Below are 22,894 nucleotides of genomic sequence, written 5' to 3'. Positions count from 1 at the left end.
TCTAAAGGGGTTTTATTCCCCCCCCACCCATTTAAGGTGGTTTTAAAAACCAGTCACTATACTCTTGAATAGTATGTTTAAAATGATGGGTTGCAATAAATAATTAATTAAACAATAGGAAATACCATTTGGAGTTTAATTAAACAATAGGAAATACCATTTGGAGTAAAGTATTATATGTATTAGATTGCATAAAATAGATGTCAGTGTGAATGATGGTTAAAAAAAAGACCAAAACACCGCTGAAGGGTAAACAGCACTAAGAACCACAAGAGCAAGGACCTGGTTTAATTCCAGGATGTTGATGGACTCCTTAACTGATTTGAGCCCTGGTTTCAGCCAGTGTACTGTGAAAGGAGCTCTTCCTTAGAAGCAGTTCTTGCCTAGGAAATGTTTTTATACCAAAACTCTATACTGTTTTCCTCAAAAAAAGTTTATTTTAGAGTGAGAACATGTCACTACTATTTTTAAATCCTGGTGCATTCAGGTAAGTAGTCTTGGTACAGGATATAATCAAATCATGATACACTTAAGTGATTTTATACTGAGTCACATACTTAATATAAAGGCACAGTAAACTGAATAAAAAAATAAGTGTTAAATTCTTGAGCTTTTAAATTAGAATTTCATAAAGTGCTTTTCATAAAGTCTCATATATTATAGTAATTAAGTGGATAGAATTTCCTTTACAAAGGCACCTTGAAAAGTATTGGCACATGGCATTTGTCCTGCTTTTTTTTTTTTGGTAAGTTTGAAGTTTCTTCATGTCTTCTCTTCCACTTCATTTAAATTTCTTTAATTCATCATCTGAATAGCCAGATCTGTTACAGAATAAGGTGACTTTTAACTTGTCACTTTAAAGGTCAAGTTTTAGGCAGTTTTAGGAGTTTAGCAACTTCCCTAGTATATAAACAGATTCTTAGCGATTTAAAGAAAATTCTATTCAAGTGGCAAATTTAGAGCCAAAAGACTAATTCAGAGTCCATGATTTGCGATGGTGCTTTAAACACATGCTTTATCTTCAAGGTTTTCTGCTCTTTTTTTCTCAGGATTATCTGGAAATAAGTTGATAGCTGTGACAGGTATAACATTTGCTTTATCCAACTGAAGAGTTCCTCTGAAATAAAAAAACAGAAATTAAATATTTCCTGTCTACAGTTTCATAGTAAGACAAGGCTACCTCAAGGATCTTTACACAGTATTCTCCCTTTTGTTACTTAAGTATCTGTCCAAGGAAGAGTTCTCTGGATTGGATCCAAGACCTGTTTTGCAAGTTCAGTATCATCCCAATCAAGATGTCAACAGAAGGTAGTTGTTTATGGAACTGATCAAGCTGATTCTGAAAGTTCACAAGGGAGTACAGCAAGAATAGCTGTAACATTTTTAAAAAAGAACAATGGAGAGCAGAGACAGTAGCCTGGTTTTATTAAAGCAATACAGTAATTAAAACCGTGCTAGTGGCACAGCATGAGATAAAGCAGCGAAGAAGAGAGTCCAGAAATAAGATGAATGTATGTGGGAACTGCATTCATAATAAGGTAGCATTCTGATTCACTGGGCAAATTACAACTGGAACAATGGCCTCTGTTTTGAAAGCAAAAACTAAATCATAACTAGCTTAACCTATACGCAAGTGATGGTAAAAACCCAAGTTTTTTTTTTGTTTTTTTTTTTTTTTAAAGATTTTATTTATTTATTTGACAGAGAGAGATCACAAGTAGACAGAGAGGCAGGCAGAGAGAGAGAGAGGAGGAAGCAGGCTCCCTGCTGAGCAGAGAGCCCGATGCGGGACTCGATCCCAGGACCCTGAGATCATGACCTGAGCCGAAGGCAGCGGCTTAACCCACTGAGCCACCCAGGCGCCCTAAAAACCCAAGTTTTAAGAACAGTAATTTTAGGACAGGAAAGGCATACTTAAGAAAAATTTAAAATCCTAAAAGACACAAAGGAAACCCATGAATTGCTCTGAGCCTAAATTTAAAACTTTTGTATGATACCAGAAACAAGAGCAAAAGACAAATCATAATCTGGGATTAAAAAAAACTGTAATAAGGGCGCCTGGGTGGCTCAGTGGGTTAAGCCGCTGCCTTCGGCTCAGGTCATGATCTCAGGGTCCTGGGATCGAGTCCCGCATCGGGCTCTCTGCTCAGCGGGGAGCCTGCTTCCCTCTCTCTCTCTCTCTCTGCCTGCCTCTCCGTCTACTTGTGATTTCTCTCTGTCAAATAAATAAATAAATAAAATCTTTAAAAAAAAAAAAAAAAAAAACCTGTAATAAGACAAACCACAGGAGATTCTCAATCTCACAAAACAAACTGAGACATTGCCGGAGGGAGAGAGTGGTTGGGTTATGGACATTGGGGAAGATATGTGCTATGGTGAATGCTGTGAAGTGTAAACCTGGCGATTCACAGACCTGTACCCCTGGGGCTAATAATACATTATATGTTAATTCAAAATTTTTTTAAAATTGTAATAGATATTATGTGTGTAAAACAGATAAAGGAGCTCCCACATACCAATGATGATAGAAAACAAAAGAAAAACAGGTAAAAGTTATAAACAGGCATGTCACAGGAGAAATACACAGCCAATTATCACAAAGATGCTAGACTCCACTAGACCTGGGCTAGTGAGAACACAAGGAAAAAGAAAAGGCAAGTTAAAATGAGACTATATTTTTGTCCACAGTAGCAAAAACAAAAAGACTGCTGTCAGCTGTTGATAAGATACACATACTCTTTGACCCAGTAATTTCACTTTTAGGAATCTATCTCTGTAAATACACATGTGCCAAGAGATATGTGTACATTTAACAGGTACACGAGAGCATTATTGAAAAGAACATGAAACTGGAAGATACCTGAATGTCTAGTGGAGGAGGGGTTACATGATGGCTTAGCTATGCTGGAAAACACTATGCAGCCAGGAGGACCAATAAGCAAATACGCATACTGAGAGGAAAAGGTCTTAAGGGCGAGGTTCCCATATGCACCAAGACCCCTGGGGTGGTGCTGCAGACTCATGGGCCCTACAGACTGTTTTAGATTTTCAAGATTTCATTTGGAGGGTAGCTCACAGTTTCAACATCAGGTTGTACTACACATTACTTTCAATGAGGTCAGATCTTTGCAAAGCTGGACTTTGGCAGCTGTGATCAAAAGCAACACTGTATAAAAGCTAGTGGTGGACAGGAAGTGAGGGTGGCAGTGTCCCATCTGATTCCAAGATAAGAGTTTTCTATAGGGCCGTAGAGGGCCGCACACAGCCCATTTGCAAATATACGTAAGAATGATATACATCTAGGGGCGCCTGGGTGGCTCAGTGGGTTAAAGCCTCTGCCTTCGGCTCAGGTCACGATCCCAGGGTCCTGGGATCGAGCCCCACATCGGGCTCTCTGCTCTGCAGGGAGCCTGCTTCCTCCTCTCTCTCTCTGCCTGCCTCTCTGCCTACTTGTGATCTCTGTCTGTCAAATAAATAAATAAAATCTTAAAAAAAAAAAAAAAAAAAGAATGATATACATCTCTATGTAAATTAAGAAATAAAGGGGCGCCTGGCTGGCTCAGTTGGTGGAGCATGTGACTCTCAATCCCAGGGTCATGAGTTCAAGCCCCACATTGAGTGTAGAGACTATTTAAAATAAAAATAAAGCATTAAAAAGAAATAAAAATTTTTCTTTTAATTTTCATCTGGCCTTGATAAGGGAACCAAGGAAAAAATTACTGGCACAATGAGATAGCTATGTACCTGTCATTAAGTGAATAGGGCAATGTGAGGGACAGTTAAGAATCTAGCTGATAAACAACCTTATTATTATAAACATAATACTTTTGTTTTACCCAAGTGGGATCATACTGTTTACTCTACCATACATTTTTATCAATACACAGAATTTGGATAAAAGATGCACACCCTAAAAGTTAACCACGATCACCTCTAGTTACAACAATTAAAAAACAGAGAAATGAAGAGGGATTTTAATTTATGCTCTCTGTATTTCTATATTGATGAAATATTTTACTACCAGAAAGTAACTTTAGTACAACTGCCATTGATGCAAGTATACTGCAAATCTGGTTTTTAATTTTACACTGTATCTCTTCCCACAGAAATGTCCATAACAAAACATTTGGTAAAAGAACAATTTAAAAAAAAAAAGTGCAACATAGTTTTCTAGGCAGGTTTGCCTAAAAAGTTCAAAAAAGGTCCTAAGCTTCCTGGCAGTCAAAGGAAAAAGGAAGAAACTATTAAGTTCCAGAATTTTCATTTTCAGAAAGAAATGGGAAATGTGAATTCTTCAGGGGAAACCAAACTAAAAGTTGGGAGAGATACTAGTATTTCTTTATTCCACAGGCTCTTTGCTTGCATCATGGCCTTCTAACAAAGCCTCTAAGGTTTTAGTTCAATATTACACATAAAGCAATGGGAGTTTCAAAGACCTTACGACAAGCAAGTAGAAAAGCAAATGTCTGAATTGAATCTTTTTTTCTTTCCTATAAATCCTAGGATTTTTCTAACATGGTACAATATAACTTAAGCCAAAAACTGTGGTCATTTCTATCTACTGAAAATTATTTCTATTAAGACAACTAAAATGACTATTTAACTTATTAAATTTCTTTTCTTTTTTTCCTAAGTAAACTCCACTTCCAACATGGTGCTCCAACTTGCGACCCCAGGGATCAAGAGTTGCATGTTCCTGCAACTGAGCCAGCCAGCTGCCCACTGCCTGTTCAAATTGTAAAAATGCTAACAATAAATTCACTTTTACATGTATAAAATAATTTCTTATGGTTAAAAAAAAAGCCATACAGGGGCACCTGGGTGGTTCAGTTGTTAAACGTCTGCCTTTGGCACAGGTCATGATCCCAGGGATACTGGGATCGAGCTTGGTGTTGGGCTCCCTGCTCAGTGGGAAGCCTGCTTCTCCGTCTCCCACTCCCCCTGCTTGTGTTCCCTCTCTTGGTGTCTCTCTCTCTGTCAAATAAATAAAAAATCTTTAAAAAAGAAAAAAAAAAAAGCCATCCAGAAAGGGAAACCAAGTGTCTCTACCTCTACCTCTGTTCTCATTCCCACTCATTAGAAGTAACTTATTTTGTCATTTCAGAAGTTTTTTGTGCATTTATATACGCATATACATAATACTTTTGTTTTTAACCCAAATGGGATCATATGCTACGCAGTGTTTTCCCCCACCTAATAGATTTTGGATTCTTTGCTTCTCGGCTGCACAGAATCCCACTGCACATGGGAACTGCTTGCTAGTCAGTTAAACCACCATTGATAAACAGTTCAGAGGTTTCCTCTTTTGCTTTTGCTTTGTTACAAGCAATGCTGTACTAGTCTTCTAAAATCCACTTCATTTAAAAATTGATACTTTGAGGTAGAAGGGCGCCTGGGTGGCTCAGTGGGTTAAGCCTCTGCCTTCAGCTCTGGTCATGATCTCAGGGTCCTGGGATCGAGCCCCGCGTCAGGCTCTCTGCTCAGCAGGAAGCCTGCTCCCCTCTCCTTGCCCCCCGCCAGCCTCTCTGCCTACTTGTGATCTCTCTCTTGTCAAAAAAACAAATAAAATCTTTGAAAAAACAGATAGATGGAGGTAGAAAATTATACATGGTGAAGCCCTTGTTTCACTTGTTAGTCTAACATTGCATTTTCCACTAAAAGGCAATGTTTCCTTTCTCTCTCTCTAATAGGCTAAGATGTTAGAGGGTAGAGTTTGTCTTATTCACATCTGAATCCCCAAGACAAGTGTCTTGTTCATGACAGATATCCAATAAATGTTTTAGTTTTGTTAAAGTTGGAAGACAAGCTAGGAAAAAAGCAGACATCATTTTCCTTCCATCTCGTCTTACAGCCTTCCTAATATTTATATTTTGTACTCTAAAATACAGTAAATACAACTCGCTTTTTAATCATTAAAAACACTAATGCTGTTTAAAAATAGTAACTACTGGGGTACCTGGGTGGCTCAATCAGCTAAGCAGCTGCCTTCCACTCAGGTCATCATCCCCGGGCTCTGGGATCGAGCCCCATGTCAGGCTCTCTGCTCAGTGGGAGCCTGCTTCTCCCTCTCCCTCTGCCTGCTATTCTGCCTGCTTGTGCTCTTTCTCTCTCTCAAAAAAATAAGTAAATAAATAAAATCTTAAAAAAAAACACTTACTTGTATTCACAAACTGGGAAGAGCACCTTTAAGATGGTTATTACCACAAGTGCTCCTATAATTCCAACCACCATGACGTTCAGAAACATAAAGAATACTGGAAAAACACTGCTCCAGAACCTACATAGATCTTTTCTGAATTTTTCCATCCATTGACACATCACCTAAAAGAAGAGTTTTGATTAGACAAGCCAAGTACCATCTGATCTCTAAGAGACTTTAAAAATTATGTTATAGTTTTAAGCGATGATAAAATTCTGCATCTTGACTATCATGCTGGTTACATAGGTGCCTACATTTATCAAAACTTACCTAACTGTACATTTTAAATGGGCGCTAGTTTATTTTAAAATATACCTTGATAAAATTATTTACAATTTTAAAAATTATGTTCTAGTAATACAGGTATAGGAATGTTATTTTGTTATCCTTTACAATTATTTATACTATTGTGTATAAATTAAGTGAAAGTTGTTGCTAAATGGTAAGAGGTTTGGCTAGTCTACGCCAAACAGACCAAAGGCAACCATGGGTTTCTAATAGTTGAACAACGGCAGGAGAGAAAGACAAACATGTTAGTGGCTCTTGGCCCAGATGGGAGGTTCACTGAGCACAGAACACGTCAGAACAGACACTAAGGTGCACAGACAGGGAGGGAGGCATGTAGGCAGACTGAGGTGCTGGCGTTCAGGCAGCAAAAAGTGACCAGAGTTTCTACAACAACCCCAAGTAGGCAATCCCAACTGTCGGTGGGAACCTAAAAAAAAGTCTTTGGAATCCTTTGGACCACAGTTCTTGCTCACTTAAACAGAAATTATTTCAAGTAAGAGGCTGAGCTAATACATACAGAAGTATCAAGATACTCAGTGTGAACCCTGTATATATTTCCAGGCAGCCGTACCATGCCCCTAGTAATACAGGAGTACTTAATAGGTGGAAATACATCCTTACATTTGTACCCGGTGTATTTAATCCTGGTAACAACTGCATGATTTTACAGATTAAAGTGGATGCCCCATTGCACAGATAAAGAAAATGAGGTTAGAGAGCCTAAGAACTTGTTCAAGATCACATAACTAGTACATGGCAGGACCAGGATTCAAACCCATGTGGTCCAACTCCGGAGAGTACACCCTTCACCATTTGCGCTCGGTCACTGTGAAGATCCTGAGGGCCCCAGGCCTCTGTGTCTGTGTGTGTGTGTCTGTGTGTGTGTGTCTGTGTGTGTGCGCGAGCACATGCACATATGCTCGAGATGGCAGTCACAGAATCAATAAACAGGAATATGGGAATGACTCTGGAGCTGAAATTCCCCCCAGAATGATATCCAGGGACTTGATGATCATTATCTAACTGTATTATTAAATAGAACTTGAAAAGAAAATGGGACAACCTGAAAGCCTCCCACTGCAACAGTGAGGAGCCCACTATTAACATTTCACACTCCTAGTCCTCGTGGTTTCCACCTCATCTGAGATGCTGTTTTGTTCTACAGATGTTTGTAATAGAAAGATAATCCTGAATACTGGATGTACCTTGTAAGAAGATGGAGGCTCTGCTCTGAGAGGAGTCTCAGGTAGCTTGCCAGGGAAAGCGTCTTCATCTACGGTGGTTTCCACATTCCTGAGGAGATACTGGCTGGTGGTCTGCAGTGAGCTGACACCTTCTACTGAGAAGGAAGAGCCATGTCACCAAAACGCTAGGTACACGCTAGTGTCTCTCTTCCTAGTTCTACTGTTACTATGCCAAACACATATAGGATACTAAGAATATACTTTCCCATCCATAGGAGGAAAAAAATAACATTTCACTGTTCATGTTTAAATGCCAGAAAGGAGCCATAGACTCAGACACTAAGAGGGAGCTACACCAGTTATGATTCTACCACACAGAACACAGAAGTCCAAATTTCAGAAAGTTGCATGTTTTGGTGGAAAAAATGAATTCTTCTTTCTCTCAATATACCTAAATGATATTCTGATGGTGTATTTTGTGACGACTACCCAGAGTAAGGGTACCTATTTACCACAAAATGTCACCAAACAGTCACTACTGATCACTTTTTGTTTTGATCACTTTCTATTAAGACTCAAGATAGGTTCCTGGAAGTTCTTAAATGTTATAAAGCATTTCTGAAAGAAGCCTACTTCCAAATATATTAACTATGATTAGAAAGCTATCCACTAAAGAAATAATTTCCGTAATACTTTAAGTAACAGCCTTTCAAAGTACCTTTTTTGGAGAGGTTGGGAAGGGTAAATAAAATGTCGCTGTCTCTGGAAATAGAATACAGCATGCTTTCCTCCAAAGGTAGGGTGTAGTTTGAATGTCTGAGTATCGCCTGGTTCTTAACTAAAATATCAATTTCAGTAACGTCTTTTTGTTGAGCCTAAGAAAGAAAAAAGAAACAATTACCCTTTATTTTAAATAATGGCACAACCCCATAAGAATCTAAAACTAACTTTTCCTCCTTTGTTGTATTTAACTAAAAAACTTATCCAGTTCACAATTACTCTGCATTCCCTGCACTTTGAGGCATTTAATTACCAACTTTAATCTGAGTGTTTTAGCATTCAGTATTGGAAGCTTGCTCTCTGTCCCATTTCATCTACTTAGCCAGGGGAAAATGTGGCAGAGCTATAAACCAAATTCAATCCCTTCAATCGCTTTATTTACTAATGTTTATAATATTTTAAAGTGATATAAACATGTATGAATATAGTCATTTTTTAAAACAATTAAAGACTTCAAATGCTAAACAAATGTTAAAACAAGTAAAAAATTCTAAATGCTTGCAGACAGGCAACATTGGGGTAACATTCTTCCTTATCAAGTCAGAAATAAATAGTACAATAATGTAACACATGCATAATACCCAGCATAAATCTTTAGGGTTTAATTCTCAATTAATAATCATATTATCGTACCTGTTTTCCATCGATCTCTACTACCTCTTCTTGAATGACAATTAGTTGCAAACTGGAACCAGATGTCATAGGCCACTCATGAACTAAAATCCTTACACTGACAATTCCAAAATATTCTTTTTCCTCCACATTTTCCAGATTTCCATTCTTCACTATAAGAAAAAAAAGTAGTGACAGCTTTGAACAAAACAAATGCCACCAAATCTATTGCTGTGTTTGATTATTTTGATGACATCTACATGGAACAAGACAGTTGCAGAACAATTTCTTTGGCTTTCTCAATCTCTGACTTCACTGATGTTACAGAATTTATGAAAATAAAGACAACTCGACAAATCCTCACCATGCCTACAACAGTTGTTGAAAAGGGATAAATGCTCGATAGTCTTTAGACTACCACACTAGCAATATCATTCCTATTCCTTTACATAGTTTGTCAAGGAGGAACGAACAAGGCATAACTACTTACAAAGCAATCAGAAGACAGAGCTAATCCCATGTAACAGTAAAGTAAGTACATTCATCCATCCATTCACTCATTCACAAACTCCAGGGATCTAGGGGCCCCAAAGCAGTGAGGACACTAAGTTGTTTTCTCAATTCTTTCTCCAGTAAGTGACCTGTTGCTGTTGGAGGGCAGGGATGAGGGAGAGGCTGGGACCGCCCTGTAATTCCTCCCCACTAAGGGACAATGGGGCAGGATCAGCTCCTCTCTGGTGGAGAGCCTCCGAAACCACAGCAGTGGAGGCGGGGCGTGACAGCTGCAGCTGGTCTACAGAGCCAGCGGTGACCTTCCAGAGGCAGAAAACACTACAGAAAAAGATAAATCAATATACATCAGTGAAACCAGTGGAAAAGGAGCATTTAGCTTCTCAAACGTTAGTCTCTCAAATGTTATCGTCTGAGGACAGTCAGCCAAAACCAAACCCAGATGGATAGTCTGCATACAGATCCAGCTGTTTAAATTGATTCTATGCGGGGCGCCTGGGTGGCTCAGTGGGTTAAGCCGCTGCCTTCGGCTCGGGTCATGATGTCAGGGTCCTGGGATCGAGCCCCGCATCGGGCTCTCTGCTCAGCAGGGAGCCTGCTTCCTTCTCTCTCTCTCTCTGCCTGCCTCTCTGCCTGCTTGTGATCTCTCTCTGTCAAATAAATAAATAAAATCTTTAAATAAATAAACAAATAGATTCTATGCTCTTCCCTAAGATCCTTAGGGCTCTTCCCTCTATCTGGAATGTTCTCTACTACTCCCTCGCTTCTCATCCATTTTTAATAAACTCCTCTTAAGTAGTTCTAGCTATTATATCCCTGTATCTCTGAGTTCGTGCCTTTTTTTAAGCACTTTCTTGCAGTGTAGCTCTTGGTTTATAAACCTGTCTCCTTACTAGGTGGCCTTACCCTGACAGTACATGTCAGGTTCGATGTTCTGTGTCTTTTATTCAGCAGTGATTCCATTTAGAATGAGACATACATAATTTAAAATAAATATGCCATCATCAGTTACCAATACTATTCAAAACCAGTCTAATGGTTCTAAATCCCAGTCTAGGGGCTCTAAATCCTGTCTATGCATCAGAATCCACTGAGGAATAGTACAGATGCCCAAGCCTCATCCCAATCAATAAATCAAAATCTCTGGGGGATACAGACTACCATTTCTAACTTTTGAAATAGATACAGATATTTACATTAAGATCCAAGTGACCTAAACTTTTAGTTCAACCTAAATCTTCACAAAACTGTTCCTCCTTGACTTCCCTGTTTCTGTAAATAAATCCACCCTCCTCCAAACTCGCAAGGACAGAAGTTAGGAGGTTACATTTGACTTCTGCACCCTCATTCTCTGTATCCAGTTAGTTGCTTCCTTCAGGCCACCCCAGGTCTAGTCTCTCTTATATTTCTCCCTTCCACCAGGGGTGGGGTTGGGGTAGGGAGTGGAATATGTGGTTCAGTAACTCTCAACCAACATAATGGTTACCTAACTATTCCTTTCTTCAATCCCCCTCCCTTCAAAGCATTCACACAGAGGAGCCCGATTAATCTTCTGTAACAAGTTCTGACTACACAGCTGCCTTGCTCAGACACCTCCAGCAGCATCCCTCTGACTTGTTTGGTAGTTCTCTGAATGGTCCTTCTTCAGGCTCCTTCTGGGGGCACTTGCTGCTCTCTCATTCTGGTCTGCCTAACCTCCCTCCCTCCCCTCCTCTAAGGCTTCTAGCTGTAAAACTTCCCTTCTCTTCCCCTGTGGTCCATCTCTGTGTTTTCCCTAGTTGCCCATTGGTCCTGCTCATAGAACAGCATGCTTCTTGTCAGTGTATCTGTCTGCTCAAAGGCTGTGCACAAGGGCACAAGAGATTCAATAGAGGGGAAAATGCAGTCATATAAAGACATCAAGGTGGTGACTCTTCAGCCCCCAAATCTGGCACCCCTGCTGGAGAATAAAATAAAATTAAAAAGCACAAAAGCCCTTGATATTCTGATTTTCCTGACTATGGTAGGCAGCTTTCAAAAATGGCTCTCTACAACCCTTGAGTCTGGCAATTCATGTCCTTGCATTATTCCCTTCCACCAAGTATGGTCTGGACCCAGTCACTTGTTTCTAACAAATAGAATAAAGTATATGTGACGGGAAGTCACTTCTGTGATTAGATGATAAAGGTTGCAGGTTCTGTCTTGTGAGGGTTCACTCTTGCTGGCGGCCTCCCTCGTCCTCCAGCCAATATAGCCAGCTGCCATCTCGTGAGGTGCCCAACAGAGAGGTCCATGCGGCAAGGGAAGGAGGGAGGCCTCTGGTCAACCTCCTGCAAGGAGGAATGGAGGCCTCAGTCCCACAGTTCTAAATCCTGTCAACAGCCGTGAGCGAGCTACGAAGCAGATCCTCCCCAGCAAAGCCTTGAGAGGACTGCAACCTTACAGGACAGCCAAATGTCCCAGGTAGGCCAAGCTCAGATTCTTGACCTACAGGAACCAAGAGACTGTTGTCACCTACTAAGTTTAGAACTAAACTATTACAGAGGGCAGCTGGGTCACACCCAGTGGCAAATTCCTAATGAATATGCCATCAATGGAATTATTACTTAAACCAACAACAACACTTCTTTTCCTAGCTAGGAATAATTAGCTTGTTGTATACTAACCTTCTCACTGAGAGCCACCAGAAAAGATGTAAAAATAGAAACACTCATATACACTCAAAACCCACATCTGTCTAGAGGCAGCAGACAGCTAAAAAGTCAGCCAGCGCCCCCACAAGGCATTTACTGATTCTCAAGCTTGACAGCTAGAGAAGCTGCAAAGCTCAATAGAAAGTAAGGACTCAGAGGCAGAGAAGCTAAACAGAGCTGAATGGGCAGATTTGGGCAGTCCCACACAGAGGGGTATAAAATAAAGATTATGGCTACAAGATCCTAGAGAGAAGGGAAGAAGAGAAGTAAGCGAACATTCTATGCAGTCTTCTCCTGCAGAAACATGTGCTTATTAGTAAGTCGGGTGAGCCGAGAAACCAAGCCTCTATCTAAGACACTAAGAAGCTGAGCAGAACCCTGGCAGGCTTATGACAGTGAAGTGTGAGGCCCACACAACAGAGGCCCTCATAATCACTTCCGGTTTTCACTCAGGACCTTCGATGAGCTTCATCTGGGGAAAAGCAGTTAATAAGAAATAGACTAAGCCTCACAGGGATAAGAACCCAGCCTTCAGTCAGCCCAATCCTCGACTTAAAAATTATGGTATTCTGCCCCTTATTATCATGACTGCCAGGGGCTAAAGTCAATCCTCTCTGGAGTAAGATAATAATATCTGGAGACTTTAGAACTTTTTGAACACAATATCAAAAATACATATTTTGAAGGAGAAGGATCAAAAGAAAACACAGATCCAGAGGGGCTCAAAAAATTAGACTGGGCAGATTTTAATTTTAAAGTTAGGGATGGCTGGGTGCCTCAGTTGGTTAAGCGTCTGACTTCAGCTCAGGTCGTGATGATCCCAGGGTCCTAGGTTCAAGTCCTGGATCAGGACTCAGCAGGGAGCCTACCTCTCCCTCTGCCTGTGGCTCTCTCTCTCTCTGACAAATAAAAAAATAAAATCTTTAAAAAAAAGAAAGTAAATCTTACTTTAAAAAATAAATAAAGTTACTGAAAGTAATAGGTTCAATAAAATAGATGATAGGGGTGCCTGGGTGGCTGACTCAATGAAGCATCTGCCTTAGACTCAGGTCATGATCTCAGGATCTCCCTTCCTGCTAGGTAGGGAGTCTGATTCTGCTTCTCCTTCTGCCCCTCCCCTTGCTCGTGCTCTCTCTCAAATAAATCAAATCTAAAAAAAAAAAAAAAAAAGAAAGGAAAGAAGGAAAAGAAATTATGGGTGCCTGGGTGGTGCAGTCTGTTGGGCACCCAACTCTTGGTTTCAGCTCAGGTGGTGATCTCGTGGTTGTGGGATCCAGCCCCCAGTGTTGGGCTCCCGTACAGTGCAGTCTGCTTGAGACTCTCTCCCTCCTCCCTCTGCCCCTCAGACCAGGAACGCCCCCCACCCCGCCTGCTGCCCCACTGCTCATGCATACTCTAAAATAAAGAAATAATCTTTAAATAAAAGAAAATAGGTGGTAAAATGAATAATTTCACCAGGTAAGTGCAAGCTACTAAAATCAAAATTAAAAATATAAAATTAGGGTGCCTGGGTGGCTCAGTGGGTTAAGCCTCTGCCTTTGGCTCAGGTCATGATCTCAGGGTCCTGGGATCGAGTCCCGCATCGGGCTCTCTGCTCAGCGGGGAGCCTACTTCCCCCCTCTCCCTCTGCCTGCCTCTCTGCCTATTTGTGATTTCTGACAAGTGAATAAATTAAAAAATCTAGGGAAAAAAAATATATATATAAAATTTTTTAAAAAATCGGGGTGAGAGGGGGGAAGAGTTGGGCCAGTATCCAGGGCCTGAGCAGGAGATGGAAAAGAAAAGAAAAATGAAAAAAAAATTTTTGAAAGAATAAAATGGACATACTAGATGTAAAGTCCAGTAAATGAAGATAACTCAATTAGGCAGAGCTAATGAATTAGTGTGCGGGGAGAATGAAAATAAAAGAAGGATAGAAAAAAACAGAAAACAGTATAAAATCTATATGGAACTTTATGAAAGAGTCAAACATACATGTATGAAAAGCAAGAAGGGAATAAGGAGGAGGACTTATAGTACTTTTTGAAAAGAAAATGCTCAAAAATTTTCCCAAAAAGACAGGAAGTCACAGATTAAAGAACCCTACACCTGGGTACATCACAGTAAAACTACTGAAAACCAAAGACTAAGAAAAAAATATTAAAGGCAGCCAGGAAAACAAAACAAAACCTTATTATCCATCCTGGAGCAATGAGCCTGACATTCTCAACAGAAACTCCAGAAGTGAGAAGACTATGAAACTGGTCTTTAAAATGCTAACCTATGAAGTACTATCCTCTGTTTCCCCATCCAGTAAAAAGATCCTCCTAAAATGCAGGCAAAGTAAAGATGTTTTCAAATAAAAGCTCACATAGTTCATGGCTAACAAATCTGCACTAAGGGGATTTCTTGATCCCCTACTAAGGGGAATTTTTTAGGCAGGGGAAAAATGAGCCCTGAGGGGAACATGAAACACATATACACTAAGTGAGTGTGGGGTTTTTTGGTGTTTTTTTGTTTTTTTTTTTAAGATTTTATTTATTTATTTGACAGACAGAGATCACAAGTAGGCAGAGAGGCTGGCTGGAGGTGGGGGGAGAAGCAGGCTCCCCGCTGAGCAGGGAGCCCGATGTGGGACTCAATCCCAGGACCCTGGGATCATGACCCGAGGAAGGCAGCAGCCTAACCCACTGAGACACCCAGGTGCCCTGAGTGTGGGTTTTGAGTGTATATGTGTGTGTTTCTTGTTCCTCTTCATCATTTCTTCACTCAGGAAGGAATGAAGAGAGATGGAAAGGGCAACCACTGAGGTAAACATAAGTCATTACTGGACTACACAAAATAGTAAGAACAATTATGTTGTATAATCATGGGCATGATGCATAATATAAAGATTTAAGAACATAAAGAGGTAAAATGTATGACAGTAACAGCAAAAATGTAGAAAGGGAATAAATGGAGTTTCCATGTTCTGAGGTTCTTGCTTTGTTTGAGAAGTGATAAAAATACTAGTTTATTGATCTCAGAGGTAACCATTAAAAAACAGGAAAATAATATAAAATCAACAAGATAGAGGGAAATGATGAAGGAAAAAATAAAAAACCCAGAAGAGGGACAAAAGGAGAAGAAAAAGGGACATGGAATAGGTGGGACACAAACAGGAAACAAATGATTCAGATTAAAGATTTAAATTAAAGAAAGATTTAAATCCAAATATATTAGTTATAACATTAATAAAAATAAATCAAAATCCCAAATAAAAGATGGATTGACAGATTGATTTAAAATAAGATCAGTATATGCTGCTTACTAGAGATTCACTTGAATTGTAAGGACCCAGAAAGACTGAAAAAAAAAAATAGAAAGCTACCACACAATCCATCTTCCTCCCACCTGCCAGGCCAAAAAGCAATTGCTGTTAAAATAATATAGATAGGGAGGTGAACCATGAGAGACTATGGACTCTGAAAAACAATCTGAGGGTTCTGAAGGGGTCGGGGGGTGGGAGGTTGGGGGTACCAGGTGGTGGGTATTATGGAGGGCACGGATGGAGCACTGGGTGTGGTGCAAAAATAATGAATACTGTTATGCTGAAAATAAAAAATAAATTTAAAAAAATATATATAGATAAAGTTGACTTAAAGGCAAAAGTATCACTAGAGATAAAGACATTTTATAATGGGGACGCCTGGGTGGCTCAGTTGGTTAAGCAGCTGCCTTCGGCTCGGGTCATGATCCCAGCGTCCAGGGATCGAGTCCCATATCCGGCTCCTTGCTCCGCAGGGAGCCTGCTTCTCTGTCTGACTCTGCCTTCCACTCTGTCTGCCTGTGCTCGCTCTCGCTCGCTCTCTCTGACAAATAAATAAAATCTTTAAAAAAAAAAAAAAAAGACATTTTATAATGATAAAAAAGTCAACCTACAAGGAAGACATACTACTTCAAATCTGTATGCATTTGGTAATGTTGTGTCAAAAGACAGAAAGGAAAAATTGACACAGCTGGGAGAACAGACAAATCTCCATAGTGGAGATTTAACATACATTCTCAGTAACTGACAGAGCAAACAAATGAACAAAAATCAGTACTTCCCTAACAGACTGAACAATACAATTAACAAAAAATTTCACCCAACATATGTAGAACACCATATCCAAGTAATCATACGATGTACTTTCTTTTCAAGGACACTTGGACATCACCATTTCCTAAAACCGACTATCTGCCAAGCCACAAAGCAAGTCTCTGATTTCAGAGGTTAAAATTATACACCGTGCACCTCTGATGACAGAGGTGGAAACAGTAAAAAGTTCCAAAATGTTTAGGAATTAAGCACTGTAACTTCTAAATGACCCACAGGACAAGGGACTCTCACTACAAAAAACTGGAAAACACTGTAAGCCAAATGACTATAAAAGTACATAACAAATTAAGTACAAAATACAATTATTTAGAGAAAAATTTACTGCCTTAAATGCATATATTAAAACAGGTAGTAAGACTACTGTAGATATTTCTCATATTCCTTATTTCCTTCAAATACTGTGGTACAACATATCTGCTTGTCTTTAAACAACCCAAGATTTTAAAAGATTAAAAAAATATTATCTGAGGGGCGACTGGGTGGCTCAGTGGGTTAAGCCACTGCCTTCGGCTCAGGTCATGATCCCAGCGTCCTGGGATTGAGCCCCACATTGCTTCCCCCTCTCTCTCTGCCTGCCTCTCCATCTACTTGTGATCTCTCTCTGTCAAATAAATAAATAAAATCTTAAAAAAAAAATTATCTGGACATAAGGGTAGAAGCTACCAGAGAATTAGAGCAACAATTCATTTTTCTCTTTATTTTCTCCACACTGTGATAAGCACTCCTTCAAGATTTTGCCTCTTACTTGTAAATCTCCACTTATTACCCCTCTTTATATTCTTACATTAGTATCAACCAACCAGAAATGTAGCTCTGGACAACAACAATCTCATGAGAAAGAAATGTGAATATGCCAGGAATAACCAAAATAAAGTAGGATTTGAATTTTAAACACATTAGTGTTATTATATGCTCCAGTAATGATGTATATTATTAATTTAAAATGAAAATACATCACAAAAAAAACCGTGTTTCACAAATTTAGTATTACTAAAAACAGAAAAATTATGGAAATAATTTAGTAGTACTCACCTATCAAAGTCTGACAGCTTATTCGGGTTACACCACTATTTACAGGGAAGTCATTTACATATACCTGTCCACTCTCATAGGTTATGTTAAGAACAACCTTAAAATAAAGCAGCATATACATTAATTCCAATGGTTTATAAATGATGACAAATTCTTCATGTAAAAAATACATTATCTAACTAAATTAGACGTGCAGGGAAAAATAATAAGAGGCTGCCTACGACTTAGCTCAGTGATACTAAAACATAATCAAAAGGAGACAAACCTGTTCTTTGGATACCTCCCCATCATCTTTCAGGGTAGTTACGTTAATTCTGATGTTGTCCTGTAAAACATACATGAAGTGAATAGATATGCATTTCACCAAGCAAGAATAGCTCAATTCTTTTTTTCTTTTTTTTTTAAAGATTTTATTTATTTATTTGACAGATCACAAGTAGGCAGAGAGGCAGGCAGAGAGAGGAAGGGAAGCAGACTCCCTGCTGAGCAGAGAGCTCGATGCGGGGCTCAATCCCAGGACTCTGGGACCATGACCGAGTTGAAGGCAGAGGCTTTAAACCACTAAGCCACCCAGGCACCCTTCAATTCTTTCTTTTCCCCTCAACTATATTTAGTATAATCACTCAAAACATCAAAAGAACATTTTTTTAAAGCCTAGCATTTTTATTTTTACAGCCTTTATTATGCCCTTATTCACAATTCCACCTTCTCCTAATCTGTATTTTTTCCACTTAATTATGAAATGTCACATTTATGAGTATATAATATGCAAATGGAAAGTTCAAGAGAAAAACTTAACACTCATGTACCTACTACTGAGGTTAAAAACCAGAGTATTGTCTACACCTTTTAAGTCTCCTGCGTGACCTTCTCTGTCCTGTTCCCACATTTTCATTATTTCTTGCTTTTCTTTATGGTTTTATTGTGCTTGTCTCTCTCCAAACAATATGTTATTTAGTTCTATCTGTTTCTAGGCTTTATGTAAGTGGAACAATTTTGTAAGGATTCTTCTGGAACTTCTTTTATTTAAAATTTCGATGCATGCAGCTGAAGACATTTATTTCCAGTGCTGTGTAAAAGCCCATCATATGATTACCAATTTACTTATTTGTTCCACTATCCATGGACATTTGAGTCATTTCCAACGTTCTCATTTTCATAAACAAAACTCCTCTAAACCTTCTTTTTCTTTTTAAGATTTCATTTTAATTTATTTATTCGACAGAGAAAGAGAGACAGCAAGAGAGGGAATACAAGCAGGGGCGTGGGAGAGGGAGAAGCAGGCTTCCCACTGAGCAGGGAGCCGGATGTGATGTGGGGTTCAATCCCAGCACTTGCGATCAAGACCTGAGCTGAAGACAGACACTTGCCATCTAAGCCACTCAGACACCCCCTTCTTTTTTTTTTTCCTTTATTTTTTTCCTAGTAATCTCTACACTCAACGTGAGGCTCAAACTTAAAGGCCACGTGTTCCTACTACAGCCAGCCAGGCACCCCTGCTTTAACCCCTCTGAAATAGGACCCCTTGTGCCCGTGGACAAGTATGTACTGTTCACAATCCTTGAGAGGCACTAAATGCTCAAAAGCAGTTACTCAAATATTTAAGTTTATTAATGACATGCTTTCTAAAGAGAAGAAAGCACTATTTTAATAAGTATTCACCAATACTCACAGGGTTCACAATTTGTCATTTGAAAAACAAATCCTTCCCTAAGTTGACTCACAGTTAGGCACTGTTATCTAGAATAAAAAATATTTTTTTCCAGGGGGTATTCTTTGAAAATAGGAAAATTATTCATAATCAAAATAATATACAAGAGTATCTCTTGGCACCATGACTATCTCTAATACTTTATACACTTCCAACAAATGAGAGAATGACAATGAAGCACCTGTGTGAGGTTGACGTGATTATACTCAAGGAACAGAACTCTAGCATGGAAAGTCCATACCATACATTTGGTACACTTGCCAACCTACATGGGGGCCTACAAAGCTTTAGAACCAGCCTGGCTTTCTCCGGGTCCATCCTAATCTAGAACTAAGCATGGGCCAGAACCAATACACCCATCTCTAGAACAAACCAACACTCAGTAAGTCATCAAACTGGTGGTTATAGTTTTTGTGTTCTAATTCCAGCCAAAAATTCCTCTTTTCAAACTAGAGGATCTGTCAACCATACACTCTATTGTTCTTCTAATAGCCCTGGGAGAACCCTCCAATGATAGCATTCTAAGAAACCTTTTCATAGCTTCTGCCTTTCAGTAGTAAACATACACTATTTTGTTAGTAATTTACTGCACTTACATAGATCACTTGCCTAGTAAAATCTGGGGTTTGTAAAAGACAATTAACAGACACTATCCTGCTGTATTTTGCAAGAACCAAATTCAATTAAATTTTTTAGTCTTCTGAATGATTTCATTTCAGAGGTGACCCGGGTCCCTTACTGCCTTCTGAGCCCAAGTTCAGAGCTAGGTCCTATTTCTTGCTCTGAGAACCTCTGACTGAACTGGAAGTTCAAGCTTGTGAGCCAGGATGGCAGAGACTTAAAGAGTGGGTGGCAGAACTGAAGTTTCTACCCACCCATTTTCAATTCTTCTAATTCCTTCGCTCACAAGACGTCCAGCTGGTACACATAGCTTCCTAAGGACAAAGGTAATAGATACCTCATTTAAAATAAATGAATTAAGTCTCAGGGAAATATATGAAATAAATATTTACACATATAAGAAAGTATGTGTCTTCTGGATGCCTCTCCTTGGTGACAAAATTATTTTAATATTAGAAGCATGTACTATAAAAATTTGCATTATTTTACAATCTGTGTAACCTCAACTTCTAACAATTGCACATGTAAACAAAACAGAAAAATGCCTATAATCCAGTAGCTCTGCATACTGAGGGGATATAGAGGGAATTTTCCTTTCAGTTTTCTTATATTCACATCAGGTTAGACACAAAAATGAACAGATGAGCAGATACATGATAAAGCATAAAGTATAATAAAATGTTAACGTTGGCCTAAGTTTGTGCTATTCAATATAGTATGTACCCAATAATCACATGTGGCTATTTACATTTAATTAAAATTAAAATTTAGGGCGCCTGGGTGGCTCAGTGGGTTAAGCCGCTGCCTTCGGCTCAGGTCATGATCTCAGGGTCCTGGGATCAAGTCCCGCATCAGGCTCTCTGCTCAGCGGGGAGCCTGCTTCCTCCTCTCTCTCTCTCTGCCTGCCTCTCTGCCTATATTTATTATAAATAAATAAAATCTTTTAAAAAAAATTAAAATTTAAAAACTTAGTTACTCAATCGCCCTGGTCAGCCACATTTCAAGTACTCACTAACCACAGTAGTCTAGTGGCAACTGTAATGGACAGAGCAAACACCATCATTATACCGAAGTCTACTGGACAGACCTCATCTAATCTGGTGGCCACCACAACATTCTTTCAAATGTTCTGTATATTTGAAATAGGGTTGCTTGGGTGGCTCAGTCGGTTAAGGGTCAAACTCTTGGTCTCAGCTAAGGTCTTGATCTCAGGGTCTTGAGTTCAAGTCCTCCTGCACTAGGGCTTAAACATTAAAAAAGGAAAAAGAAAGGAAAAGAAAGGAAGGAAAATTTAAAAAATAAAACATTGAACAATTTAGATCAAGAGGCTTCAGTTTCCCATATAAACGTTTCCAGGGAATGCGATTCTCCCTCTCCCTGCTCAGCATTCTTTCATCTATGAAATTCTGAGTTTAGATCTGGACTTTTCAAAAGTGGAAGGATGGCATAAAAAGGGAGAACTAAAATGATGAGGTCACTAAGCTCACATTGCAATGTACTTTCAGCTTGCAGTCAAAATGCATTTTTCTCAGACTATATGGGGACAGACTTAAGTATCCTTGGATTCACAAGGGACTATGATGAAGCTTTAAAATTTGGAAAACAGGGGGGCCTGGGTAGCTCAGTGGGTTAAAGCCTCTGCCTTCCCCTCAGGTCAGGGTCTCAGGGTACTGGGATCCAGTCCCGCATCGGGCTCTCCGCTCAGCCAAGAGCTTACTTCCCCCTCACTCTCTGCCTACTTGTGATCTGTCTGTCAAATGAATAAATAAAATCTTTTTTTAAAATGGGGGAAAAAACTTTTGAAAACAGTGGAATTCCAGGACTTTAAGAATCATTTCATTTTTATTTGGTGTCTTGGTGCTCAGCGATCACATTCATATTTTTGACCGGTTGCACTGTGATCCATATACAATTTTATATACAAGTGGTTCTTAGGGCTTGCATTGTTGTGCCTTCCCGAAATGCCCCAACAGAACTGAAAGTGAGATATGCTCCTTATTTTTCTTCTCAGAGAGAAAATAATGTCATTCAAAGTAAAAAAAAAAAAAAAATTTTTTTTTTTGAAGTGATATTTATGCTGTAAGTCACCCCTGAATTTAGAGTATTCAAGTCTTGAGCGGTAAGAAAAAGTATACCTATATTGTTTTCTTCTCATTCTGGGAAAACTCCCATTTTAAAATCTTCAAACTTTTCCCAACCATACATTCAATCGATGAACGGCAAATACTGGTTTATTTGAACATGACTGCCCCGCGAAAGCGAGAAAAACCAACCACCCTCCAGTACCAGGGCGCAGTGGTTATCCAATTTCAACTGCTTCACAATCAGCCTGGGGGGCTTACCGACGACAATGATTCCTGGGCCCTACCCGAAAGGCATGGGATCAGTGAGTCTCCAGCCTGCTCCGAGTGGATGCTGGTGCGGCTGGGACCCGGAGTAGGCGCATTCCGGAGCCCTGCACGCCGCGGAGGAAGGCAGTGCTTCCCGCCGCCGCGGGAGCAGACAGGTGGCCTGGAATCGCTCTTGTCCTCTCTCCCAGCCACTTCGACGTTTCCCGAACACTGAGCGGCCCCAGTGCCGGCTCTACCCCGGGAAGGCGCCATTACACAAGGCTGGGAGCCCTTGTGATCGCGTACTTTCGACGGCAAAATCCCCTCCGGCGGGCAACGGCTGGGACTGCCCTAAGAATCCCCAAGTTTGGCGGCACTGGGCTTAACCACACATTAAGTAACCCTTTTCGCTCTCTCGCTGCCGTTTCCCAGGCTGCCCCCATTTCCTTGGATGCTTCTCCCCACTCCTCTCTTGGACGCCCGGACCCCTTCCCCTGGCCCGCCGGCCGGTGGCAAGAAGAGTCGATGCGGACACCGACGTCCTACGGCTCCGGCCCGGGCCTCCCCGGAGGGTCCGTGCGAAGGAGCGGCCGAGCCGCGCCCGCCCTGCCCTACCTGCGGGGCTTGGGGCGGCAGTGGCAGCTCCTGAGTAGCTGTCCTCAGCCACCCGGCGGCGGGCAACACCGAGAGCAGGAGCAGCCGGAGGGCAAACGACGCCAGCGGAGAACCCTCCATTTTGGACAGGCCAGCGGCGGCGGACGGCCGGGAGCTGAGGGCCGAGCCAGCCCCAGGAGCGGGGCGGGGGCGGGGCGAGGGTGGGGCGAGGCTACCGCGG

The 22,894-nt window shown here is 40.4% G+C and overlaps 1 protein-coding gene across 2 annotated transcripts; it reads right to left on the bottom strand.

Moving 5' to 3' along the window:
- Positions 1–412: 412 nt before the first annotated feature.
- Positions 413–22,883, bottom strand: GINM1 (glycosylated integral membrane protein 1). 2 transcript variants are annotated; one of them, XM_059400928.1, is made up of 8 exons: positions 22,675–22,883; positions 17,663–17,722; positions 17,398–17,494; positions 9,085–9,236; positions 8,390–8,546; positions 7,693–7,823; positions 6,158–6,321; positions 413–1,117 (listed from the first exon to the last, which is right to left on the bottom strand). In XM_059400928.1, exons 1-8 carry the CDS (start codon positions 22,792–22,794, stop codon positions 1,003–1,005), a joined length of 996 nt encoding a protein of 331 aa, XP_059256911.1. In that variant the 5' UTR covers positions 22,795–22,883; the 3' UTR covers positions 413–1,002. The 2 variants fall into 2 exon arrangements, with proteins under 2 accessions (XP_059256911.1, XP_059256910.1); XM_059400927.1 differs by having other exon boundaries at positions 7,693–7,826; positions 22,675–22,882.
- Between the last annotated feature and the right edge of the window lie 11 nt (positions 22,884–22,894).

Source organism: Mustela nigripes, chromosome 5 (genome assembly GCF_022355385.1).
Source record: "Mustela nigripes isolate SB6536 chromosome 5, MUSNIG.SB6536, whole genome shotgun sequence".
NCBI classification, from domain to species: domain Eukaryota; kingdom Metazoa; phylum Chordata; class Mammalia; order Carnivora; family Mustelidae; genus Mustela; species Mustela nigripes.
Note: the sequence above shows the minus strand (reverse complement) of the source record. Positions and strands in the feature narration are given on the sequence as shown.